Consider the following 23,912-nt stretch of genomic DNA (forward strand, 5'->3'; position numbering starts at 1 on the left):
ACAGACAGAGACAGAGAGAGAGAGACAGAGAGAGAGACAGAGAGAGACAGACAGAGACAGACAGAGAGACAGAGACAGAGAGAGAGACAGACAGAGACAGACAGACAGAGACAGAGAGAGAGAGACAGAGAGAGACAGACAGAGACAGACAGACAGACAGACAGAGAGAGACAGAGAGAGAGAGAGACAGAGAGAGAGAGACAGAGAGAGAGAGAGAGAGAGAGAGAGAGAGAGAGAGAGAGAGAGGGAGAGAGAGAGAGAGAGAGAGAGAGAGAGAGAGAGAGAGAGAGAGAGAGAGAGAGAGATGGGGGGAGAGGGGGAGGGAGAGAGAGAGAGGAAGAGAGAAAAGATGGATAAAGATAATGAGGAAGGAGAGAGAAAGGGAGGGGAAGAGAAAGACAGATGGGAGAGAGAGATACGGATGGAGAAAGGTAAAGAGATGGATAGAAAGAATGATAAAGAGGAGGGTGAGATAGGGAAGGATGAAGGGAAAATGAAAAAGAAGAGGGAGGAGGGAGAGAAAGAGGGGAAGAGAGAGAATGAGGAAGATGTAGAAAGAATGCTGGATGAAGATAAAATAAGAGATAAATGGGAGAAAGAAAGGGGTGGAGAGAAAGGGAGAGACAATGAGAAAAGAGGGAGAGAGAGAATATGGACAGGAAATTAAAAGATTTCTTACATAAATATTGATGGACCTTTTTACTTACAGAACTGAAATCTAGCTTGTTGACATTTCAGACTGAACAGCCTGGCTGCCCAAGGCCTCTCCTGACGGGCACTGGGGCTGGGTGAGAATAGGAGAGGCAGTGAAGAGGTGTCCTAGCAGCTGAGGCTTAGGGAAGCCCACTCCATTAGAGGATGGTGAGAGGGGTGACTGAGGCAGGAGCAGCTGCAGAGGTTTTCCTTCCTCTGTCCCCACCGTTGGTCCCTCAGCACCCCAAGCCTGTAGAGGCCCTGAGGGAAGGAGAGCAGGCAGGATGGGAATGGAATGCTGCCGGCATCCTGCAGGGGAGAGGAAAGGAGAGGAAGGATGGGAGGGAAAGCCCAGAGGCCAGGGGCAGCAGGGCCTGCTCATGAACACTTATGGTTACCTGGATACAAAGGTCAGACCTGAGTCAACGCCCCCTGTATGTGCCACATCCCACTGAAATAATTTTGAATCGTTAAATTCTATATATCTACCCTAAAACAATTGCTTTCCCCCCAATTTCTTTTTAAAGGAAAAAAAATAACTAGCAAAAACAGCTTAGACCAGTGACTTATTTATCGCTGAGTCCTCTTTAACAACCTCACTAAATCTCAGTCTCTAGCAAAACAGATAAAAACCCAACAATTAGTGTCCCCCTGCCCCATTCCAGGCCTGGTGCATTCTAACACTTTTTTCTTAACTGTTTCCCCCAGATCCATGGTTCTCAGGGAACATGACAGTTGATAAATCAGAATCCCTTGGGGATTACCCAACATGGAAGCTCCGTGTCCATATACTCACACACACATGCTGAATGAACTCTTTCAACACTTTCTTAGAACCGTTAAAGATTAGAAACTCCTTGATACTTGGCAAAAAATTGGAAAGTACTTTACTTTCAACCAAAACAATCCCTTTCAGACCATCCCCAATGCATAGCATTTGTTCTTGAATTCAAAGCTCTTTGTCAACCACCTTCAGAATGTTTGCTGTGTGACTTTTTCCTTAGTCGGGTTTTTTTTTTTTTTTTGGTGATAATACCAGTAGGCGATGTTTATACAGTGCTTTCTGAAGAGCTCACCATTCATCATCTCCTGGATACCTCACCACCACCAGGAAACTGAGGCCCAGAGAAATAGTCACCCAGGAAGGAAGTGACAGGTCTAGGATTTGGACCCAGGGGTCTAATTTAAATCACTGCTACTTCTGCCCTCTCAAGAATTTGAGGCTGTTGGACACAGGAATGTGAGTACTCTTCCAGTGTTGATGTGAATACCCTGTCAGCTGTGGGCTTTTGTTGAAAGAGCTGTAGAGCTTTTGAGAGATGATGATACTTTCCTGTGGGCCAAAATCAAAGCAGTGGGGCCTAAAGATCATCCTTGAAAGAAGAACCCATTTTCTCATGCTGTAGGCATTAAATTAATTCTCTTAAATGAAATAGCAATTTAAAGGGAGGGTCAATATGTTCCTAAGTAGATGGATCAGATTTCTTAGTATTTGCTTAGCCTTCATACATGTGGATGACATTTTGATGGTGAGCACCAATCCACAGAGTGCATTAGAGCCTGCATTGGAGTGAGTTGAAGAATGGGAGAGATCCGGGGCTCAGGAAATGACTGTATCAGAAATTGGCCATGCACTTCTGGACACTGAGGGTCCTTTCTGAATCCCTGCCTCTCTTATTTAGAACATCGTCCTTTGTAACTGGGGAATGCTGACAGCATGACCTTTGCTTTTTCCCAGGAAACCTCAAAATGACCTACGGTTTCAGTGGTGTAAAGACGTAACTTCATAGATGGCATCCTAAATTGTTGTGGCCAAAAATATCTGTCTCATCTCTTCTTAATTATGAGACTGAAGGTAGTGAGGCAAGTCATTGGCTGAGGACTGGACTAGACCTGGGCCCCTGCGGCCTCTAGTGAATCCAGAATCACTTGCTGTGGAGTCAGTGAATGAATGCCTTGCTGTTCTCCCTGAATCGCTTTCATCCTACTGCCTCTGTCCCCACAGGAAAAGAATCCCTGGCTATCCCCAAAGAACAGTTTCTCTGGACCATTCAGGTGGCTGCAGCAGCTGAGAATCCTGGGGGAATGGGTCAGCTGTTGACCTAAACAATGAAGGACGAGATGCAAATGCAGTATCAATTATCAAGGTGAAAATACTGTGAAGAGGGAAAACCTTACTGAAGTTTTGCTGAAGAAGGCAACCTTTTACCTATTTCCATTTCCATTCATTTGAAAAAGTTTAACTGCAGAGTCTTTTGTGACTTTATTTTCACTGGAAACCATGAGCTGGGAACTTTGGGGAAATGTGTATATGCAGTAATGGTGTAGCAAGTAATTTTCTTAGGATGTTATGTTGGGCCCAGAAATTAAGCTTGGAGGACACCATTCTGTCAGTGTGTATTTTTCTTTGTGTTCAATGGAGAAATTTAGGTGAGAAAGGCTGTCATTTTATTTTTAAAAAACCTGTCAACACATATGCATTATCTATCCTAAGAAATGTACCAACCATTTACTTTCTACGCTGTCGCAAAGAAATGTGCTTACATGGAAGTAGTTTTGTTGCCCTGGCTCAGAAACATGGTCTATTTGGGGCTGGGGTGGGGGAGGAGGGGGGGAAGGAGAAAAGGAAGATGGTGTGATTGATGCCTCTTTTTCCTTTGAGAGGGTGGGACAATTCTGCATAGGGTTGTTTCCCCCTCAAGTCTAGATGGGATTGTGTGTAAATGTTACAGAAAGATTGTGCCTTCCAAAATGGGCCATTCAGCTTTAAACCAGCTTTGGGGTAATTTTTTTTATTCTTACATCAGACTTACTGCGGATGTTTTTTAAATATTTGAAGATTCTTGTCTGTAATTACTTTTTTTCAAGTAAATGTAAGTTTTTTAACAAAGAAATTAAAATACCATTCTTGTGTTGAATGTGCCAGTGTCACTCCAGTTATTTTTTCTTCACTGAAGACTATTTTAATGCACTCTTTTAATACCTATTTGGTAAAAGTATTACTAAATACATACAGAGTAGCTAACACTTGTGATTCAATACTATACATTGTGGGACTCATTTTTCACCCAAATCACCAACGCCTTAGAAAGCCGTGTACTTGGGACATATCACATGGCCTCCAGAGCAACAGTCGTCTTTGTAGGGTAATTTTCTGGTGACTTTTATATGAAGTTGGTTAATGAAAAGAAAGTAACTTCTGTGAGCCTGAAGGCAGCTCTCATTTTAAGTCCTGCAGAGTTGGAGGCTTTACCTTGGACACAGTTGTGGATGTCTGTGGGTACAGAGCCTGACTCAGTCTCTTCCTGATGTAATGAAATCACTTGAACTAAACAGAGGTTCAAGCTCTAATCCCAGCTTTTTGGCATGACATAGCTTCCTATGCCCAACATGCCCCCAATAGATCATAGGTAGTGTCCATCTGACACAGACTAATCCATAGCATATGCCCATATCTCAAACAGGACACCAGATTCTGGAACTTGTGGAAAGACAGGCATCTATCAGAATCACAACTCACTATAATGCTTCACTTTTCCCCCTAAATAGGGGGAGAGGCTGTGTGAAGTAGTAGAGAGTGAGACAGCTTCAAAGTCAGAAAGACCTGGGTTTGAGTTCTATCTCATTCTAGCCATGTGAACTTGGGCAAGCTGATTGCTTGCTCATTGCTCTATGCAGCCTTCTAGGACTCAGAAGGTGTCATGCTCCCTTGGCAGGGGGAATTTTCTCACCAGGAAGCTCCCTCCACCAAGAAAATGATAGATGCAGGCTTTATGTTACAAAAGCCGTTGGTTAGCTGTTAGAGGGTCAATAATCTAGCCCACTAGGACCTATCCTGGACTCAGGGAAGTGCTAGGCACTTCTCCAAACCCAATCACTTGGTCAGTCAAGTAACTGATGAGTATTTCCGTGTTGGGTCAAATGGAGACAGTAAGTACTGCTCCGTTCTTAAAAATTGGATGAATAGCATTGTTAAGTCCTGTGCAAAAAGACCACAAAAATTACTTAAATTTTACTCTTTTAAAATATTTATATAGACCGGTCATTTCATCAGTGTGGGGGAAATTCCAGTGTAGAAGTTTCCTTCACTGAAGCAGAGCTGCCCCTCATCTGTAAGGCTTAGAGCAGGGGTTCTTAACTTGGAGTCTGCAAAATGATCTTTTTCTAATATTTTGATGACTATATTTCAATAGTTTCTTTTATAATCCCATGTGTTTTATTTTAAACATTTTAAATTGTTATTTAGCACAGTTATCCTTAGCAAGAGTCCATAGATTTCACCAGACTGCCAAAGGGATCCCAGGATACAATAAAGGTTAAGTACCCCTGTCTTATAGTTACCCAAGGTCACTGAGAAGGGCGAGTGACTTGGCCAGGGTCATGAAGCCAATGTGTGTCCAAGGCAAGTTCTTCCCAACTCCAAGGCTGACCCTCTTTTCAGTGACTTTCTTCTTAACTTAGATTCAGAGGTTTTGTATGTAGTACTCAGACTTTGCAGAGAATTGTCCTCAAAGTCTTGGGTGAACAAATACACCCCTTGTCAGCCTCTGAGAATTGTTAGCCTGCCTGCAAAAACTTCCCCCGTTATTGAAAGTAGCATTGTTCTCTGAAAGTCCTGAACAGCAAGTCAGAATAAATGTTGATGACTTTATTAAATCAACTTAGCAGTTCTCTGCCTCAGTTTCCTTATCTATAAAATGGGGATGATAGCCTTTGCTTCTCCCCAGGGTGGTTATGAGAATAAAATGAGCTAATATTTGTAATGCACTTTGCAAATTATTCTTTACCTTGTTCAGGCCCATTTGGTGGCCTTATTTATATATAACTCACAGCATTTGGGGAGTTACCATTTAGTCACAAGAGGCCTTTCCATTTGAACATGTGCTTTATTATGTTACAAACCCACAAAAACACAGCTAAAAAAATAACACATTTTCCCAAGAAAACATTACCCAAAAAAAGTTAACAATATTGTTGGAATAGATCCAGTAATACTGCCTGAAGAAGCATGATATAACATTGAAAACATGGATGATTTTTTTTAAGTCTTAAAGCATTTAAAGTGCTTTAATTTTGTACTAACATAGAAGCATGTGTCTGTGTATCTGAAACACTGGAGAGTTCTAATCCCCCACACTACAGAACTCATACCTGTGGCTGGTGCTGGTTCAGTTCCTAAAGGCTGGATGCCTGCTGGGTAAATCACAACGAAATGACCTTTTTCTCAGCAGAGGAGGATCAGGGCTCTATGTTAAATACCACCATGTATGGCCAATTCAGGGCCGTTTTTCTTATTGAAAGTAAGGTTTAGTGGCCTTAGGGGAAACTAATGAATGGGGATGGGTGAACCTTCTATGATTGAGGAATGGACTTAGAACTAGTGCCTAGACCAAGACAGGGCCTGTACATAGTAAACAATAAATGCTTGTTACCTGCAATCCTTCAGGAACTAAGGTGAACTCTGGAGAACCTCAGCCCTACCTTTTCCTTTTCTAATCAATCACCCAAAGCAAACTTAACCTCAGTCTTCCTGGGTTATGGCCAGAAGACTGCTTACTTCTTCCTTTTTTCTGTGTCTCCAAGATCTTTCCCCCTCCTTTCATTGTTTTGTTCAATAAGGTACCTAAATGCCATGGATAGCCTTTGGAGTCACAGAGCTAAAATGTAGAATTTGGAACAGTGTTGATTTGAGCTCCTTAGAAGGATTTGTTCTTGTGGACTGACTCTCCAACAAAGGGGTTGCCTCTGGTGATGAAGGAATGGCTTCATTTTAATCTTTTCTTGTGCTTTTGAATTCTGGGCCCAAGAAGACAAATTTGCTGTGATTTCACTGGATTGGTCAGGTTTAATCTAAACTTGGTCTTTTCTGTGGGACTTTCTCCTCCCACGCTAGCCTTTAATAATCCGATAAGTCACCAACACAAGTCATGCCCAAATATACTACTTCCTGGGGCTCCCTGAAAACTCCCCCTCCACCCTCCCCATACACATACCAATGCACAGGGAGAAAAAAAATCTCATTTTAAGAAATCACCTTAGCTGTGACCTCCCTGAAATTCAGATGATCCATTGAAATCAGTTGAACTTTGTCCCACAAGACAGAAAACATAACTTTTATCTAGTCCAGTAGTTCTTAACCTGGGTTCTCTGGGTTTGTTCTTTTAAAAACATCTCGATAACTTTATTTCAATATCATTCACTTTCTTTGTAATCCTATGGGTTTTACTATATTCATTTTAAAACATAAATCTGAGAAAGGGGTCCATAGGTTTTACCAGACTGTCCAAGGTTCCACAATGAGAAAAAGGTTAAGAACTTTTCCAAATCACTTAGCAAGAAACATGCTGGTAAACCTTCGATTAGGCTGTGTGAATTGTTACATATCAGCAAATTCATTGTTTTTTTTCCCCCCAGTAGAACGTTGCTCCTTGAGGGAATGGAATTTTCCCGTTATTCAGCGCACATAGAGCCTTAATAAATGCTTACTGAGGGAATGAATGAATGAATTGTCTTAGGAGAAACTCATCTTGGGGAATGTATATCGGGATCAGTACCTTAGTGAGTGTAAAATACTCCTTGGCATATCACACCTAATTTTTGTTTCTTCTCTGATTCTGGATGCCACCTCTTCATTCACACCCCACCCTGATTCTCCTCCCTACCCACCGAGATGATTGAGTAAAGCTATTCACATAGAATAAAATAGGGATAGAGAGACCAATGAGTTTGGCGGTAGGTATAAGGAACTTCCAGATGAGGATAATCCCTCCTCCAATGCAGGCTGGCAACCTTCTTTGCAAATTATAATCATGGAGAACTGCCAAGAGTATTGAGGGTTAAGTTACTGGTCCAGGGTCATATATGGAAAAGAATGCCCAGATCAGATTCCTCAGTTGAAAACATGCAATTGCCCTTTCTACAGATGACATGTGGTACCCTGACTTGGGATCAGGACTGTATTTTCAGACCTTCCAAAAGACCCCCATAAACTGGTGGCATGTTTGGATTTTGCTATCAACTTTTCTGTGTGTTTTTTTTTTTGAGGGCAATTGGAGTTAAGTGACTTGCCCAAGGTGACACAGCTAGTTTTTGTGTTAAGTGTCTGAGGCCAAATTTGAACTCAAGTCCTCCTGAATCCAGGGCTGGTGCTCTATTCATTGAGCCACCTAGCCACCCCTGCTATCAACTTTTCTTTAGCTCATTCTGTTGGCTGAAAACCTGGGCACAAGACCTTCACCATATGTTGAGAATGAAACATTAAAAAACAACCCAAAAAACAAATCCTGTACTTCAATGTAGAAAAATGTTTCACTTTATCAAATACAAACAAATACCAATAGTGTGAGAAATACACTGTCCATCTCTGTGCTGAGCAAAGGTCACCTGAATGTCAGATTTTGGGGTCACAGCATTCGAATGTGGTGGTCAGTTTCCCAGAAAAGACTGAGCACTTCAGTAAAGTCATCCTTCCCCACTGAATTCAGACTCCAAGCAGAAAAGAAACCACATCGTGAGGAACTGAAGGGGAGGATGGGATCAGGGAATTTGGGGTGGAAAAGAAGGAAGCCAGGGTACAGGAGGAAAGGAGCAAATTCTAAAAAGACCATGTGATTCTTGGCCAAACTGGCCACAGCTTCTGAATGGATGTGATTCACCCTCAAACTGGCTAGAAGAATGGCCTTGATTGGGCCTCATTAGTAGGGGATGAATAAACTACTTTGAAAATGGGCTTGGAAAATCAATGATTTCCTTTATAGAGCAGATACAGGGGGGCGGGGGGGGGAGCTCACACGTACACAGACAGCATTTGAAATACAATGACGTAGTCAAGCTTCTTTGTGGAGAACTGAAGGACATTGAAAAATACTTTTTAAATTTTTTTGGCAGTCCATCAGGAAGGCAGATCCCCTTGTCACAGAGGATCTGAAAGCTGGCAGAATCCCTTCAGAAGCTGAGATGCAAAAGATTTGAAGTCAGTTTTCATGATGACACTCATCTTCCCCATTCAGATATCTCTGAGTGGACAGAAGGAGGGTGGAGGGCAGAGAAAGACACTGTCCCTCATTTTTATATTAATGATCTTTCCATGAAACATAACATGTACTATACAATTAATCAATGGATGCACAAAATTAAGTCTGTGCAGGACTACAAAATATCTACAGAATATTTAGTCTGCCCATCCTGAATGGGCTGTGTTGAGGAACTTCCATCCTCTCCCTTACACCTCTACCAAATCGAAAGACATCATAAATGTTTTCCTGGAAGAGGGGCCCAGCAGATGGACAGACCACCCTGGCTGGCCCTGAGCTGCTTATAGCTCAAAGCTCCAGTCCTGGGAACAAAAAATGAAAGAAAAAAAAGCAAAATCTTCTCCAGGAGCTTAAGGCTGTAAATTCTTCACCATCTCCCATACCTGGAGTTTTTCTTTTCTTTTTTTTTTTTCAGTGTTTCCTTTGGAAGCTAAACTGGCTGGGGGACCTCGCATTTTGGGAAGCCCCTTCTGGATCTCCCCCAGTCTTCCTTTCACCATCCTCAGTTGATCTCTCCATCTGTGAACTCTTCTTTAATGGACTGTTTGCGGGATTTGCAATCGGGGAGATCGAAGCCAAAGTCTGCCCACTCGTCCGCCCCACTGCGGTTGGGGATGGTGATTGTGTGGCGGACTCGGAAATGTACAGCTTCCATCACACGCTGGCGCTGAAGCTCCCCTGAGCTCCCGATGGAGATGGTCGAAGCATTACTACTGGAGCGGATAAGCTGCTGGGCGCCATAGTCATGGCTCTGCTTCAGCTCCTGAAGACCCCTCCAGATGGTCATTCTGTATTGATCAGGAATCTTCAGGGCCCCAAGATCCTGAAAGATCCAAGTAGCAAATGCACCAAGATTAAAAAGAGATGGAGTGTGGAAGCCAGGGGCAAGAGAAAGTGTCCCCTCTCATCCTACTGGGGCCAAGGGAGTGGAATCTTTCTGTCTTCAGTGATGGGGAGCAGAACCTTCACTCTGGATCAAAACCAAATCCAGGTGGTTAAAAGCACTACATGTTGGCACAGAACCACCAAGAGCTAAGTGGGAATGTCCTGTGGGTTTGACACTAATGTGTTTGTGAAGAGAGCAGATATCTGTACCGGAACTCCCAGGACTGACTTCCATCCATCCATCAATCAGTCAAGATTCATTGACTGATTTCATCCACAGAGTCTCTACAGTAGACCCCAGATATCAGTACAGACATTTCCTCTCTTGATTAAAAAACGTGTGTGTTTCTAGAGATACTCTTGGTATTGTAGGAAGCAAGGAGGGGAGTTTCAGAGAAGTAGGCATGGGAGGGCAAAGTCTTGGGCCTCTCTAGTCTATGGGAACAACCACATGCCATCTGATTTGGTAAGGTCAACTGAAATGGAGCTCAGGTATAAAAATGAAATTCCAGAAAGTGGCTTCCAACAGGAAAAGCTAATTGAGCTCTGAGAGCTAATTGAGATGTGTGACCAAGTTGACTATGACTGCAGGCCCAGTGAGCATCACTGGCCTGGGATGTTACTGGGAGAGAGAAAACAAGGACGGTGGCAAATGAATAATCAGCAGACATCACAAGGCAATTCCCTTAACAAAAGATGGGGGAGGAGGACAGACTGGACCTACAGATTCGAGGCCAACTTTAGAAAAAGTGAATATATCCCAAACCACCCCCAACACTGATGTTAGGAACACAGGCACCACACTTGGTGAGATGGGAGTTAAAACTTGCACTCAGACACAGCTTGGCACTCTGATGGCCCCTGAATTGGGCCACAGGAATGAAGGTCAGGAGGCAGCAGTTGGTTACTGAGCACAGAGACTGTCTCCTTCTCTGAGTTAGTGATGACAGCATCTGATCTCAGCTACCAATGACAACTCCTTGTCTCTCCTTTGGTGATGGCCCTGGCCCTGGGAGAACCCTGAGCTGAGTGAGTTCAAAGGAAGCTGAGGAGTGGGCAGGGTGTCCAAGGGGCTAAGACGGTGCCATTCATGGAGTCCTAAAGTTGCTATTTGTGTTTGTAGGAATTGGAAAACATGGGTTCGAATCCCAGGTCAAATGGTAGCCATGTGACCTAGGGCAGGTCACTTAATCTGCTTTTCACTTTCTCATCCATAAAATGGGAATGATAATAACATATAATAGGCCACCAAGAAGAATGTGCTTTGTCTTACAGCCTTCTGCTGGTGTGAGCTACTGTAAATCTCTCTAGTCACAGCAAGGGAATGATGATAAAGCCTCGATAACGTGTGTGTGTGTGTGTGTGTGTGCTTTAAGTTGGAGACTTGTTAAACCAAGCAGAATTTTAGCTCAACAGAACCATCTTCCCATTTACTCAATTAAAATAGTGTGCTTATTATTTCAATTAAGAATAGTGTTACTTTGTTTTAGTCACTCTCCCCAGGGCCCTACCAGTTCTATGAACAGTAAACCAGTGGCATTCCACTAGTGATATAACCAGAAGAATAGAGTCTAACCTTTGGGTCCCAATTTACTCATCATTCTAAGAACTGACATCGATCATATACTTTAAGATTTATAAAATGGCTCTTCATGATGACAGAACTGGATTATGTAACCTCTGAGGTCCCTCTCACATTGGACCTTCTATCTTCTAGGGTCCCTCTTAGCTGTTGACATTCTATGTTCTAAGGTCCTGTCCATCTTGGATGTTGTATGTTCTAAGATTTCCCCCAGCTCTGACCTTCTGTGTTCTAGGGTAGCTTTCAACTCTTGATGTTCTATGTTCTAAGGTCCTGCCCATCTTGGATGTTGCATGTTCTAAGTTTTCCCCCAGTTCTGACCTTCTGTGTTCTAGGGCCCCTCCCAGTTCTGATCTCTTCAGATTCTGTATGATACCATGAACCAGGAATAACACTGATACTACCAATGGCCATTTCTATTGCATTTATGTAACTCTTTATGGTTCCAGAGCACTCTACAGAAGCTCTCATTTGAGCATCCCAGCACCACTGTGAAGAAAGTAGAGCGGTAGTGGGATTCCCATTTGACAGATGAGAAAACGGAGGTCAAATGACTTGTTGAGGTCACAGAGGTAATGAGGACTAAACCTGCATCCTCTAGGGATAATTTCTCAGTGCTCTTTCCATTAGGCCAAGGATGCCCCAGGAATAGCCCTGCTGAGGCGAATATAAAATAATAAAATATAGAAAGTTTAGTTCTTGCAATCTTGCGCCACATGTGGTCTGAGTGCTAAACCATGAAGATGGAAAGGGTCATCAGCACGGGGGTGGGCAACTCATCTATGACTCAACAGGTAAATCCTATGGAGTTGCCCAAGACGCTGGGAGATGAAGTAACTCTCTGGGATTGGTCAAGCAGCTGAGGACATGTCACAGACAAGTCTTGAACCCAGGTCTGTCTGATTATGCCATCTAGCACCTCAAAGTACAATCAGTATCACTTAACTACACATAGTTTTCCTATCCAAATTAATCTATTTTGACCAAAATTTGTTACAGTTTGACTTCTAAATCACAGCCAAGTTTAGGGGAATGGAAGATCTAATTCTTTTATAAAAAAAGGAAGATGGAAGTTTGAATGGGAATCAGAATTATGGAGGAAAGGAGGCCTTTTCCTCATCGTTAGACAGGAAGGAAGCAAGACGCTCTTTCCCTTTCCATGACTGTCCCCCCCCAATCTTTGTTCTCGTTTTTTCTCCCTGGGTGTTGAGAAGTTAGACCCAATAGAGCTGGTGGAAAGAAGAGATCTGCCCAAGGCATTTACCTCTATGGTTAGATTCTGCAGGTGGTAAATGTTCTGCAGCCCTTGGGATGTGAAATACTCGATGCAGTTTGGGCACCCCAATCCTGTTAAAAAACTGAAGAAAGAGGTTGGGAAAATAAAGTGATGTTAACTTCTTAGGTATGGAAGCCCTGACGTCATACACCATCAGAACAGGACCTGTAAACCCTCAGGGAATGGGATGGCTCTTTTCAGTGACAGACACTGGGATTCCTCCTCAGGCTTCCTCTTTTAACACACCCTACAAGGCCTCAGAACTAGAGACACATCAAACTTTGGATAAACTTCAGCATGGAGAAATATCAGTAGCGTAAGTCAATGTTCGGCCCTTTGTCCCCTCTCTTTTTCCCCTGGTTGACTTTTTTCTTTTTCATAGGATTATGGATTTTTGAGCTGGAATATAACTTAGAGGTCAATGAGTATAACCCTAAAATTATACAAATGAGGAAACTGAGGCTGTAAAGGTCACATACATGGTAACTTTCCAGGATTTGAACCCAGACTCTCTCTCTCTCATATTGACTAACAATGAGAATAAGTTAAATCCAAGCTCTCTGACAATCTACTTTCCAGCATTTGGAATTATCTTCTCTTCTAGACTCTGCTAAGAGTGTGGACGGTATAGAGAAAAATGGACCCCACCACATGGATTGTTCTGCCTACCCTAAGTTTCAACACTAGCTATCTGCCCACTTACACCGCCTTTAGGGACTGTTGCTATGGCTAGCCCAGCCCACGGCACCCCCTTTTTTGTACAAGGAAAGACATTCTGGAGACCTGGGAGACTTTTCTTTACAATGGTCACTACCTGGGATCCAGAGCCTTTATCCTGCTCTAGACCAACTAAAACTCTGACATTCAGGAAGACACCCTTGGAGCCCAGGTAGACAGGGATCTCCTGGAATACACGGATAATCTTCTATTTCTTGTACTTTTCAGCTCCCTGCTCTTACTAAATAAAGGGCTCCATCCACAGCCAACACTTTCTAACCAGTGAGACCTAGCAATGACCACTCACTGTACAGTGTGTCCCAAGAGTCTCACTGTTCTGCACCTTCAGGATGGCCTGTCAATGTGCTCAATAAACCCTCGCTTGAATCACAGCCCTGAACTCCGTAGTACAGAGAAAGTTCGGTAGGCTGGTTCTCAATGACGTGACTCTTATAAAAATTGACCTGAAATCCCCACAGTCCCCTTGGTGAGCCTAGGTGCTGAGTACTGAAGCAGAAGGAAGCAGCTGCTTTCCCACTCTTTCAATGTCAACAGGAGGATGCATTTTTAATAATGGGAAAAGGGAAGTTTCTCAGTGCTCAAGGTTTGACTGAAGCCAGCATAGTCAGCCAATAGCCAGATCTCCCCCTTGACTCCAAGGCAGAAGGACAACCCGGGCAGTGATTTCTCAGTTGGAACTGGTGACCAGTTAGTGGGGTGGCAGCAGCAGACAAATTTTAAGGTTAGCAGACATGAGAACGAGGCGGGCTGCAGGGGAGGAACAGGAAAGCTAAGCTATCACACAAGTGTCCACATGCCACGTGGGAGGGGCCCAGAGACAGGCGTACCTGACGAGGCTGGGGTCAGCATTGTATGGGGGAGGAGGAGTGCAGTGCGACCCTGACACCATGGACTGGGAGGTGTGGCCACCATTCATTTCACCGTTGGACTGCATGGGGTGACCGTGGCTGTTCAGCATTCCGGGGCCTGTGGACAGAAACAGCAAAACCCGCTATTGGCAAGGAAGGGAGAAACACCCTTGTTTTACCAGGTGAGACCCTGAAGAACTGGTAGATCCCCTGCAGTTCATTAAGGACCATCTGCTACCTCCTTCTTTCAAAGCAGGTCGACCTCTTCTGGATCCTGGTCCCTCCAACACTCTCCCCAAATGACCATGTTCCCCATCTACTTGTATGCATATAGATTGCCTCCCCTTTTAGAATGTATGCTTCTCCAGGGCAGGAACCTTTGCATTTTTGTCATTTTACATTCAGAACTTAGGACTTAATACATGTTTGCTGAAATTGTGGGTACTCGGATCAAAATGGAAAAGTGAACTGAATGTCCTAACACCCCAGTTTCCTTGTCTGCAACCCTTCTGGAGAATCAAAACAAAAATAAAGCAAAACAAGACAAAACAAAAGAAAAGTCGCCTTTTGCCACTTGGCCTAGGCACATGGCACCCCCTTAGGGTCAAGGAGGCATGTATATCTTTTCTAAAATATCTCTTTTGCTTGTTTCTCTCCTGTCCACCTGGTCTTTTCTATTTTGTATTAGTTATTTCTATGGATGTTCTCAATTGTGAGCTACAGGAGGGCAGGGATTTTTTTTGTCTGGTTTTCTGATTTCCTAAGTATGGGGGAGCTCCCAGTGTGGGAAACTCCCTCCACCAACAGTCAATGACTCTATAGCTTATAGTCTTAAGAGAGTTCCCTGGGTTGTTGAGAAGCTAAAGATGACTGGTCCAAGGACACACAGTCAGTAAGCATCAGAGGTGAGGGCTGAACTTGACTTCCAGACTTTAAGGCTTACTCTAACCATTATACCACCCTTCCTCTCATGTTTATTGGATTGAGTTCCATTGAATTAATTATGTCTCTCTTGAAAATATGTCCAAGATTACTGGTCATTCTCTGGTACTGTTCTGTACTCTCCCATCTCTTGTCTGGAGCTCATGTCTGGAGCTCCCTCCCTCCTCATTTCCACCTACCTGTAAGAGCCCTCTCCTTAAATCCTCCATGATTTAAGAAGACTCCCCTCCTTTCAGGAATATTTGCTGGGTTATTTTATCTGGATGTATGTGTAGATTATTATCTCCTTAAGGGCAAAGGCTGTTTCATTTTTGTCCTCAGGACCTCCCACAGGGCTTGTGGGAGTAGAGTAGGTCCTTAACAAAATTTCTTTGTCAATTTGTTGAGTACAGCAGATACTCAACCAATGCTTAATGAATTGCCTTGCTTTCTCCTCCTCCTCTTCATACTCTACCTCACAGTATGCCTATCTACCTACAAGTCATACCCACCCCTCCCCTCACCCCAAGAAGTTAAATTCCTTGAGGGCAAAACTGAGTTATTTTTCATCTTTGCATTCCCTAACACCTTGCATACAATAGTTGCTTAATTCATATTGTAAAAGAAACTGAAACGAAGTGATGAAAAATGTGACCTCTCATTGTAAAGGGATATTAATAAGAGACCAATAAAACCCAAATGGGCTTCCCAGAAACTCAGGCTCCAAGCAGATTGTCAGAGGAAGCTTTCTTCACCAATACTACAAACTCAGCCTTCTCATGTTCTCACCTTCTTTTTCTACTGAGCATGATTTGAGTTGGGAGGCCACAAAGATGTCCCAGTTTCTCATGGGTGATACTCTGAACACCAATATTTTTGGATGCTCTCCATCAGCCCATCTGTTTTCACTCATTAGTCTAGTTCTTTTATCCAGCTCTGATTGGACATTTTCTCATCTGGAGGAGGAATTTCCTGGGCCACTCTCTCTGCTCCTGTGTTAGAGTTCCCTGACCCCTGGTACCACCATCAAAGCAGGCTTACCCATGGGCCCCAGGTTGGGCCCTCCGGCAGAGCTATGCTGCTGAGGCTGCCCCACAAGCTGGTTTACTGAAGGCAGTTTGTTGATCCCCCCATGGACTTTGTTCATTGGTGAAAGGACTGGGCCGTAGGACGAGGGAGACTGTAAGTGACTCCTGCCAGGGAAATGAGAAGAATAAAGATAAGAGGTCACACTTGAGAACCCAGGAAGCCTTTCTTTGAACCCACAACCTAGTTTCCTAGACAGATTTCCTATTATTTTATATTATTTCCCTTTATTCTTTCTCACACATTTCTACGTTCCACCAAAACAGACAACCTCTCCCGTCTCTGTGCCTTTGGCTCTTGCTTGGAACCCTCTCCTCTTTGTTTTGGTCTTTTCAAATCCTTGGCTCCCTCTAAGGCCCAATTTAAGCACCATGTCCTAAGGGGGGACTTCTAGTATTCTCTCCTACATCTCCCAATGATCATGGATCTATATCTATTGATATCTGTGTACATAAATGTATACATATCAACATCTACACATATATCTAAACAAACAAACACACACACACACACACGACCACCCCAGGAAAATGTAAGACAGAAGACAGGGTTTCTCTCATTTTGTCTTTGCTTTTCCAGCGTCCGGTCCAGAACTTGCCAAACTGGAGATCGTAATAAATACTTGCTGGGGGCAGTTAGGTGACTCGATGGATAGAGCACCAGGCTTGGAGTCAGGAGGAGTTCAAATCTGGCCTCAGATACTTACTAGTTGTGTGACCCTAGGCAAGTCACTTAACCCCAATTGCCTTCTGAATAAATAAATAAATGCTTGTTGAGTGAATTGAACAAATAAAATTATCTTTTTTTCCTCTGACCTTACATAGCTCTTTGCATGTCTCTGATTTTCTTTTAATTCTCTGTCAACATTTCAAGGCACCATAGTTTTATCAATGTGGGCACAGTCTCCCTGGATACAGATTTCAAGCCTTCCACTTCGTTGGGAGTTGCTGTGGCTGGGAAAAGTCATCACCTAGTGACTGACTTGCTGGTGATGAGCCACTGGACCGTGGATGACAACAACACACTACCAGTCACTGGGTCAGTACCTGGAATCTTCCTGTACAAAGATGGTGGCGGTAATGATGTTGTGGTTGTTGATGATGATAATGCCTTTAGGTTTTTTCAGACCTCCTAGGCAAAGTGCTTCCCTCATAACATCCTTGTGAGATAGGCAGTACAATTATTATTACACACATTTAATTTTTTGGAGGAGGGAAGGTAGAGCAACTGGGGTTAAGTGACTTGCCCAAGGTCACATAGCTAATTTTTTAGTGTGTGTTAAGTGTCTGAGGCCGGATTTGAACTCAGGTCCTCCTGTCTACAGGGCTAGTGCTCTATTCACTGTGCCACCTAGCCACCCCTATTATACACATTTTACAGATGAGAAAACAAAGTTCAGAATGGCTATGTGACTGACCTAAGATCAGGTACTGTGTACACAATGTTACCCTATACTAGCCTAAAGAGAAGAGACCCCAAGTGGGTGGGCAAGTAAAGTGGAAGATGGATATGCATATGAGAGAATAGATAAATGGGTATACAGAGGGAAGGCTGGATGGAGAGATAGGAAGATGGATGGATGGATGGATGGATGGATGCATGGGTGGATGGGTGGATGGAGAGCTGGGATGAATGGATAGGTGGATGTACAGAAGGGACGATGGATGGACACATGGGTGGATGGTCACGTGGGCCTATGGATCGATGGAGACGGGAATGAGAAGTCTCAGAGGTGAGACAGGAGGAGTAACTAGCACTCACGGCCTCTGGAGTAGCTGCTGCTGCTGCTGACGATAAGAGTCAACCAGCTGTTGAGGCACCAGCTCCATGAGTTCCAGGCTCTCCTTGATCTTCATCAGTATTTCAAAGTTCTCTCGGCCACGCACCTGAATTGGAAGCAAATTAGGACAGAGATAAGCCCCCGATGCATGAATGGACCCCCCTTTGCTCTTTGACCTCATGCATGGTACTAGATTCAGGTCTAAGAACTAGGACTCAGGTCACCCAAGGAAAAGAGAGGGCTGGGCTGACTTCAACCTGCTGATGGGTTCCCATGATGGTAAAGTTGGGAAGGACAGGCAGACCCAAAAGGCATCTTTTCATTGTGTCAAAGGCAGCTAGGTGGTGTAGTGGATAGGTCACTGGGCCTGGAATCAGTAAGACCGGAGTTCAAATCCAGCCTCAGACACTTCCTAGCTGTGTGACCCTGGGCAAGTCACTTTACTCTTTTTCCTTATCTGTAAAATGAGCTGGAGAAGGAAATGCGAACCACTCCAGTGTCTCTGCCAAGAAAACCCTAAATGGAGCTGTGAAGAGTCAGACACAGCTGAAGCCACTGGACAATGACTAATTTTTCCAGTACCCCCTGACTTCAACCCCTCTCTGCAGCCTTTAACATTCCTGTTCTGTCAGAAAGAGGCCAACCGTAGTCCATCCTCCTTTCTGCTGTCCAGGGAGGGTGATCTATTGGCCATTCTTCTTTCCAGTTCGTCATCCTCCATGGCCCTCGTCCATACCGTGGTCTTTGATCCTGCCTTCCACTACTCAGCAGCTGTCCCCTCCATTCCTCACTTCTAAAACCTACTCATCTTTCCAAGAACCACTAAAAGGCAACGTCTCCAATGAAATCTAACTTCCTGACCCCCGAATAATGTCTCCTCTTTGCTGTGCCACGACAGAGCTGATGCTAGCTGAATCACAACACTTAACATCTCTCTCCCATGTTGTGTGATATTGTTTTCTGGTCACATGGATGTTATTTCTCCAATTAGACTGTAGAGGCCTTGAAGGCAGAGTCAATGTCTTTTTTCCTATCCCCTAAAGCACATGGTTCAATGCTACACACATAGAGATGCTTAATAATTATTCGTTCACTCATCCAGGCCCTCAAACATCTTGCCTGGACAAAAAGCAAATGAAGTAAATTATTTCTATCTTCATACTCCCAGGACCTAGCATAGCTGGAGCAGTTTGGGGGCACCTTTGTACACAGAGCGCTAGGACTGAAGTCAGGAAGACCCGAGTTCAAATTCAGCCTCAGATACTAGCTGTGTGACTCTGGGCAAGTAATTTAATCTCTGTTTGCCTCAATCTCCTCATCTGTAAAATGGGGATAATAATAGCACCTTACTCCCCCTAGGGTTGTTGTGAGGCTCAAATGAGATAATTGTTAGAAGCTTGGCTCAGTGCCTGGCACACAGTAGGTGCTATTAAAAAAGTTAGCCTCATTATTATAGTGCCCAGCACATAGCAGGTGCTATTAAAAAAGTTAGCCTCATTATTATAGTGCCTGGCACATAGTAGATGCTATGCAAAAAAGTTAGCCTCATTATTATAGTGCCTGGCACATAGTAGGTGCTACATAAAGTTAGTTTTATTATCATCGTGCCTGGCACATAGTAGGTGCTATATAAAAGTTAGCATCATTATTACAGTGCCTGGCACACAGTAGGCCCATTGGATTTGTTAAATTGACTTTTGGGGCCATCCCTGGTCTCAATCCCAAACCAACAGCTCTTTTTTCATGATCCCCAACCTGGTCAGAGGCCCTGCCAGCGCTGGTGCCAGCAGGGGGGCTACTCACAGGCATATAGTATATCTCCTCATCCCCATGTCTCCTCTTTTTGACGTTGGCCACCAGGGCAGGGATGGCAGGTGGGCTTTGCTTGAATGCTAAACAGAGACAGGAAAGACCATTCATTAGCATGGACAGCAGAGGGGGTTTGGGAGGGGGGAGGATGTAACAAGGACAGGAAGATAGAAATCGGACAACGGCCTTGTAGGGAAGGGACTTGACTCACTGTTCAATTCTCAAAAATGCATACATCTCCAACACCCTCACTGGGGTAAGGTCAAGTCATGATTTCAATAATTAAAAAATGTTAAGCCAATTAAGTTATTTCCGAGGCCTGGGAAGGATAAATGTGGAAGTAAATCTTGCCTTGGCCCATGCATGGATGGGCATATGCTCAAGCTTTTATATAAACAAATGTACACAGGAAAGAAAATACATGCATACATACAATCACCCGCATGTCTGAAGATTAAGGAAATATCTTCCAACACGCCAGCCCAGGTCCCTTTTTTGTTGTTGTTGTTGTTGCTTTTTGGAGGGGCAGTTGGGATTAAGTGACTTGCCCAAGATCACACAGCTAGTAAGTCTTAAGTGTCTGAGGCTGGAATTGAACTCAGGTCCTCCTGACTCCAGGGCTGGTGCTCTATTCACTGCGCCACCTAGCTGCCCCCAGGTCCCTCTTCAATTCACAGGAATGAATTAGGGAGAGGGGCCTACACCAAATTTTGGTGCATTCCAAATGCATCCTTTGCAGCACCGTGGCTGTTCACGTGGCACTAATCCTCAAAAAGGTGAACGATCCATTATTCCATTAACTTGGGGACTCCTGGTACAAGAACTCTGTCCACTGACAAAGAGCATAAGCCTACTAACTATGACTCGATAGACACCCAAGGACAGAGGGTCTTAGCTTTCTCTTGTATAACGGACCTCTTTCGTGGCAGTCTGGGGAAGTCTTTGGGTCCCTTCTCATAATCACGTTTTCAAAAGCATCAAGTAAAATACATCAAATTACGAAGGAAACCAATTACATTGAATTACATGGAGATTCAGCTAATTAATTAGTTGAATAATATTAAGACCCTAATGTATGGCCTCTCCCAAATCCCAAGTTCAAGGACCCCTGTCTGAGATCCGGGGAGGTAAGAGAAATCTAAGGCCACACAACTAATAAATGCCAGAGGAAGGATCTGAACCCTGGAGTCTTCCTGACCCCATGTCCTGGGCTCTATGCTTTGTGGCCTTAAACACAGGTGGTCAGTGACAGGCCCTTCTGTACAAGATGGAGCATGGTAGAATGGAAAAGGCTTTGGAGCCAGAAGCCCTGGGGTCAAGCCAAAGCTTGACCTTAGGCACATTGTTTAACCTCTCTAGACTCATTTTCTTCATTTGTAAAATGGGTGGGGGGAAGGAACTAGATGACTTCTGATATTATTGTTCAGTCATGTCTGACTCTTCATGACCCCATGTGATGTTTTCTTGGCCCAGACACTGGAGTGGTTTGCCATTTCCTCCTCCAATTCCTCTTACAGATAAGGAAACTGAAGCTAACAAGGTTAAGTGACTTGCCCTAGGAAGTGTCTGAGGCCAGATTTGAACTCAGGAAGATGAGCTTTCCTGTCTTCAGGCCCTGTGCTCTATCTACTGTGCCACCTAGCTGCCCCTAACTTCTGATAACCCCTGCTCTAAATCTATGACATTCTGAGATCAACCCTCTCCACTTTGTGAGGGTGGTTACATTGTTCCTGTGAGAGCATATGGGGTCCCTTTAAGGACCTGTATTCTGGTTTTGCCCAATACCCAGATGCAGGAAAACTGTCCTGGTCCACCCAGTCCCCACTTCTTAGCAATGCATCTAAGACTTCTGATGGAAGAAAACTTCTCACATTCAGCTTGGAGAGGGGTGGTCTGGTAGATATGTCACTGCCGACCTCAGAAAATCATGTACCAAACAATAAACCATTATGGCCCTTTTATCAGGGCCATATCTTTCCTTTTTTTTGGCTCAGAAGGATGTGGTCTAAACGTGTTAATGGAGCACCAGTGAAAGAAAGAATACCCTAAAAGCTGGAACAGGAAGAGTCCTTGGAGGTCACATGATCAGAGAATATATGTGTGTGTGTGTATATGGAAATAGATATACATATGTATAGACATGGATATGCCTATAGACATAGATACATGTACAGAGATCCTTCCTTTTCCTCCTCTTCCTTACTTCTTCTCTTCTACCCTCCTTTCCTCTTTCTCCCTCTCTTCCTCTTCTTTCCTTTCTCCTCTTCCTTCTTTCTCCTTTTCTCCCTTCCTTTTTGTTATCCTTCTTCTCTTCCTCCCTCTCTTTATCCTTCTCTTCCATCCTTTTTCTCCTGCCCTTCCTTCCTGTTTTCTCCCTCCTTTCCTCTTTCTCATTCTCTTCCTTTCCTTTCATCCTCTCTTCCTCTCCCTCCTTTCTCTTCTTTCCTTCCTTATTTTCTGTCATTCTTCTCTTCCTCCCTCTTTTTTCCTTTTTCTCCTTTTCTTCTTTCCTCCCTTCCTGTCATGTCTCTTCTCTTTCTCCTTCCTTTCCTTCTTTCCTTCCTCTCTTTCTCCCTCCCTCCCTTCCACAAATTTACAAACATGTCCAACCTTTCCTATCATTTAAAAACCACCACCTTTCATGAGATTCCATCATTCCCACAACCTATCATCCTCTTACTCCTTTCTTTCACAGCCAGACTCCTAGAAAAAGCTGTCTACACTCTGTCTGCATTTCCTCACTTACTACTCACTTCTTAACCCCTTTAATTTGGCTTCCCACCCCAACATTCAAATGAAACCGCCTTCTCCCAGGTCATAAGTGATCTCCAGGACTTTTCTCAGACAACTTCTCTACTGAATCTGACACTGATGACCACCCCTACCTTTCAGATACTCTCTCCTCTCTAGGTTTTAATGACTCTTTCTCTCATCTTTCCTCTTATCTGTCTGACATCTCCTCAACCTCTGTTGATTCCCTGAGTGTGGCTGACCCTCAAGGCTTGTGGTCCTGTGCCCTATTTTCAATACCTTCTCTTGACTCGAGGGAGTCCAAGTCAGCCTCAGTCAAACTCAACCATGGCTTTCAAAGAAAGCCTGGAAAGCAGAGATTTACTAACCACCAGAAGTTTCTATTAAAATTGTTTTGACTCATCAGCTCCCATGGATTCATTCAACTGTTAGTTCTACATAGATGACTCCCAAGTTCACTGACCCAGCCCTCCATTCTCTTGTTTGATTTTTTCCTTTATCCCCCAACACCAGGTACAATGGAGGCACTTAACAAGGGCTTGTAGAATTGAATCATTGACTTAAAGCTCCCCACCAAGGAGCCAGACTTACTGCGCTTGGTAGCGTTCCCATTCTTGGCTGCACTCTCATTCAGAGCTTGCTGTTCCCGGTAGTGATCTTCATCTGCTTTTCGGTCTCTGCCAGGACAGGCACAGATCCGCCCCTCGAATGACCTCCGGCCTAGAACCTGTCCACTGTCAGGCAAACAGAAGCAGGGACTCACTCATTCATTCACTCACTCATCTCTGCAGCATGGAGAATGCCAAGAGTCTCTACACACCTACAGCCCCAGTCTATACCAACTGACCCCAACCAACCCCCAGCACATATTCATGGATCAGAACCAGCCATGGCGACATCATTCTTTTGGTATTTTCCTTCCTATTCTTTTTAGAGACAGGAAAGGAGAAAGGGTTGGAATGGACAACAGGGCATTCATCCTTGAAACTGAAATAACCCATTCTTCTCACCAGTAACTGAGATGATTCAAACCCTCACCCAGAGAATCTACTAGGGTCGAAGGACTCTGCACAAGACTTCAGAAGCCCACAATTCAATTCCCCCATTTTTACAGATGAGGAAACTGAGGCTTGGAAAAATATATGGACTCATCCAAGATCATACAAATAATAAGGGGCTGAGCAGAAAATTGAACTCTAGTTCTACCCAGTAGTGCTCTGGTGCTTAGGAGCTGCCCCTGGGAAGGCCATCACCCTATAAAAACACTTTAAAGGAATTAAAAGGTGCTTGCAATTGCAAAATTGCCTTTCATTGTAGGACAAGAGGAGAAATCAAGTAAATAAGTCATCAGTGTGTAAGAGCTGAAGGGGACATTCTGGAAAATTAGTCCAAACTTCTCATTTTGGGGATAGGAAAAATGAGTTTCACATAATAAAGCAGGCAAAGAACCATGGGATTTTCAAATGGGAAGGGACCAGTAAGAGGGTTTAGCATCATTTCACACAGATGT

The 23,912-nt window shown here is 43.9% G+C and overlaps 1 protein-coding gene across 4 annotated transcripts in view; it reads right to left on the bottom strand.

Annotated features, from left to right (window-relative positions):
• Positions 1 to 5,559: 5,559 nt before the first annotated feature.
• Positions 5,560 to 23,912, bottom strand: part of TP73 (tumor protein p73) — a 223,245-nt gene continuing 204,892 nt past the window's right edge. For 3 of the 4 annotated variants that reach the window (XM_069078308.1, XM_069078306.1, XM_069078307.1), the window contains 7 exons: positions 22,994 to 23,136; positions 19,646 to 19,734; positions 17,824 to 17,948; positions 16,018 to 16,169; positions 14,035 to 14,173; positions 12,458 to 12,551; positions 5,560 to 9,549 (listed from right to left, as the gene is read on the bottom strand). In XM_069078308.1, the coding sequence (XP_068934409.1) occupies positions 9,229 to 9,549; positions 12,458 to 12,551; positions 14,035 to 14,173; positions 16,018 to 16,169; positions 17,824 to 17,948; positions 19,646 to 19,734; positions 22,994 to 23,136 (1,063 nt within the window). In that variant the 3' untranslated portion in view covers positions 5,560 to 9,228. The remainder of the gene's footprint in view (positions 9,550 to 12,457; positions 12,552 to 14,034; positions 14,174 to 16,017; positions 16,170 to 17,823; positions 17,949 to 19,645; positions 19,735 to 22,993; positions 23,137 to 23,912) is intronic. The other variant, XM_069078309.1, reaches the window with a different exon arrangement.

The sequence above is a fragment of the Petaurus breviceps genome, unplaced genomic scaffold (genome assembly GCF_028583685.1).
Source record: "Petaurus breviceps papuanus isolate PSGF00001 unplaced genomic scaffold, PetGlider_PUasm1.0 91041, whole genome shotgun sequence".
NCBI lineage: Eukaryota > Metazoa > Chordata > Mammalia > Diprotodontia > Petauridae > Petaurus > Petaurus breviceps.